The sequence below is a fragment of the Oncorhynchus keta genome, chromosome 35 (genome assembly GCF_023373465.1).
Source record: "Oncorhynchus keta strain PuntledgeMale-10-30-2019 chromosome 35, Oket_V2, whole genome shotgun sequence".
Lineage (NCBI taxonomy): Eukaryota > Metazoa > Chordata > Actinopteri > Salmoniformes > Salmonidae > Oncorhynchus > Oncorhynchus keta.
Genome location: NC_068455.1, coordinates 81,105,124 through 81,106,970, shown reverse-complemented (window position 1 = coordinate 81,106,970; position 1,847 = coordinate 81,105,124). Strand labels below are relative to the sequence as shown.

At 50.2% G+C, this 1,847-nt stretch overlaps 1 protein-coding gene across 1 annotated transcript in view; it reads left to right on the top strand.

Annotated features, from left to right (window-relative positions):
- The window catches only part of LOC127916357 (tetratricopeptide repeat protein 39B), a 78,029-nt gene extending 76,858 nt beyond the window's left edge, over positions 1-1,171 (top strand). Inside the window, exons 18-19 of the mRNA XM_052498001.1 lie at positions 18-134; positions 765-1,171. Of these exons, the coding sequence (XP_052353961.1) occupies positions 18-134; positions 765-861 (214 nt within the window). The 3' untranslated portion in view covers positions 862-1,171. The remainder of the gene's footprint in view (positions 1-17; positions 135-764) is intronic.
- Positions 1,172-1,847: the final 676 nt, after the last annotated feature.

The window sequence follows — 1,847 nt, the reverse complement described above, 5'->3', positions numbered from 1 at the left end:
TCTCTCCTCTCCCCTAGTGAGCGGAGAATCAGATTTGACCACTACCTGATCCCCTTCACCCTATATGAGTTGGGTCTACTCTACAAACAACAGGGGGACTTCATCAAGGCCACGCGATACATAGAGAACGCCAAGTAAGTCTGTCCGCATGGCTCCCTATTCAGTACACTACATAGGGAATAGGTTGTAGTACTTATTTAAAAAGGAGCACACTGTATAGGGAGAAGGGTGTCGTTTTGGGCCGCAGCCTGGAACACATGTAATATACCGTTTAGCAGACACTTCTATCCAGAGCCACGGTCTGTATACGTTCGACATATGGAAGTCACTATTTTATTTAACCAGGCAAGTCAGTTAAGAACAAATGGGGGTGGGGGTGGGGGAGGAACTGGGAGGGAAATGGGGGAAACTGGGGGTGGAGAAACTGGGAGGGAAACTGGGGGTGGGGAAACTGGGAGGTAAACTGGGGGTGGGAGAAACCGGGTGATGGAGAAACCGGGGGGAAACTGGGGGGACTGGGGGTAAGGAAACTGTGGGGGGGGACTGGGAGGTGGGGAAACCACTAGGCTACGCTGCCGGCGATGCTAGCGTCATGCTCTACCATCTGAGATACAGACACCCACGTTCTTCTGTCAGTTACACTAATATTGCAATAAAATACTGTGTTTGCGTGTGTGTGTTTGCGTGTGTGCGTGTGTGTTTGCGTGTGCGTGTGTGTGTTTGCGTGTGCGTGTGTGTGTTTGCGTGTGCGTGTGTGTGACTAGGTTGAACTACAAGGACTACTCCATGGAGTCCAGGCTTCACTTCCGGATCCACGCAGCTCTCAACAGTCTCAAGGGATCGCCTGTCAGCACACCATAACTACAGCCCAACTGCAATCAGACTACAACCGATTTTACACCATAACTACAGCCCAACTACAATCAGACTACAACCCCCAAGCTACACTCTGACAACATTTTAAATAAACCCCCAACAAAAAGAAAGGAGGACCAGGGCACCTCTTCGTATAATTAATTCAAATGCATTTTATTTGTATGTAATGTTCAATAGAAACAACGTTGTAAAAATCCGACATGTTTCGACTGCCTTCGTCAGGGAGTACAAATAAATTATACAATGTCATCTTTTAAACAGTTTTTCCAATTGGCCCTGGTCACAATATCAAGTACTAATGAAAGTGTGTGTGTGTGTGTACTGTATATAGTATGGAAAATATACAATATTGTCTGGTAATAATGACTATGTACTTATATGAAGGATGTCCACTCCCCTACGTATTTATTTGGACAGTGAAGCTAAAACATTTAGTCCGTAATACTCCAGCGTTTTGGATTTGAGATCGAAGAGGGGGGGGGAGGGGAGAGGAGAGAGAGAGGAGAGAGGAAGGGGGAGAGGAGAGAGGAGGGGAGAGAGGAGGGGAGGGGAGGAGAGAGGGGAGGGAGAGAGGATGGGGGAGGGGAGAGAGGAGGGGGAGGGGAGAGGAGAGAGAGAGAGAGAGGAGGGGGGGAGAGGAGGGGGAGAGGGGAGGAGAGAGGAGGGAGAGAGGAGGGGGGAGGGGTGAGGGGAGGAAAGAGGAGGGGGGGGAGGGGAGGGGGAGGGGAGGGAGGAGGGGAGAGGGGAGGGGGGAGGGGAGGGGAGGGGGAGGGGAGGGGGAGGGGAGAGAGGAGGGGGGAGGTGGTTAGAGGAGGGAGGGAGAGAGGAGGGGGAGAGGTGGTTAGCAGATGTTATTGGTCACATGGTTAACAGATGTTATTGGTCACATGGTTAGCAGATGTTATTGGTCACATGGTTAACAGATGTTATTGGTCACATGGTTAACATATGTTATTGGTCACATGGTTAAC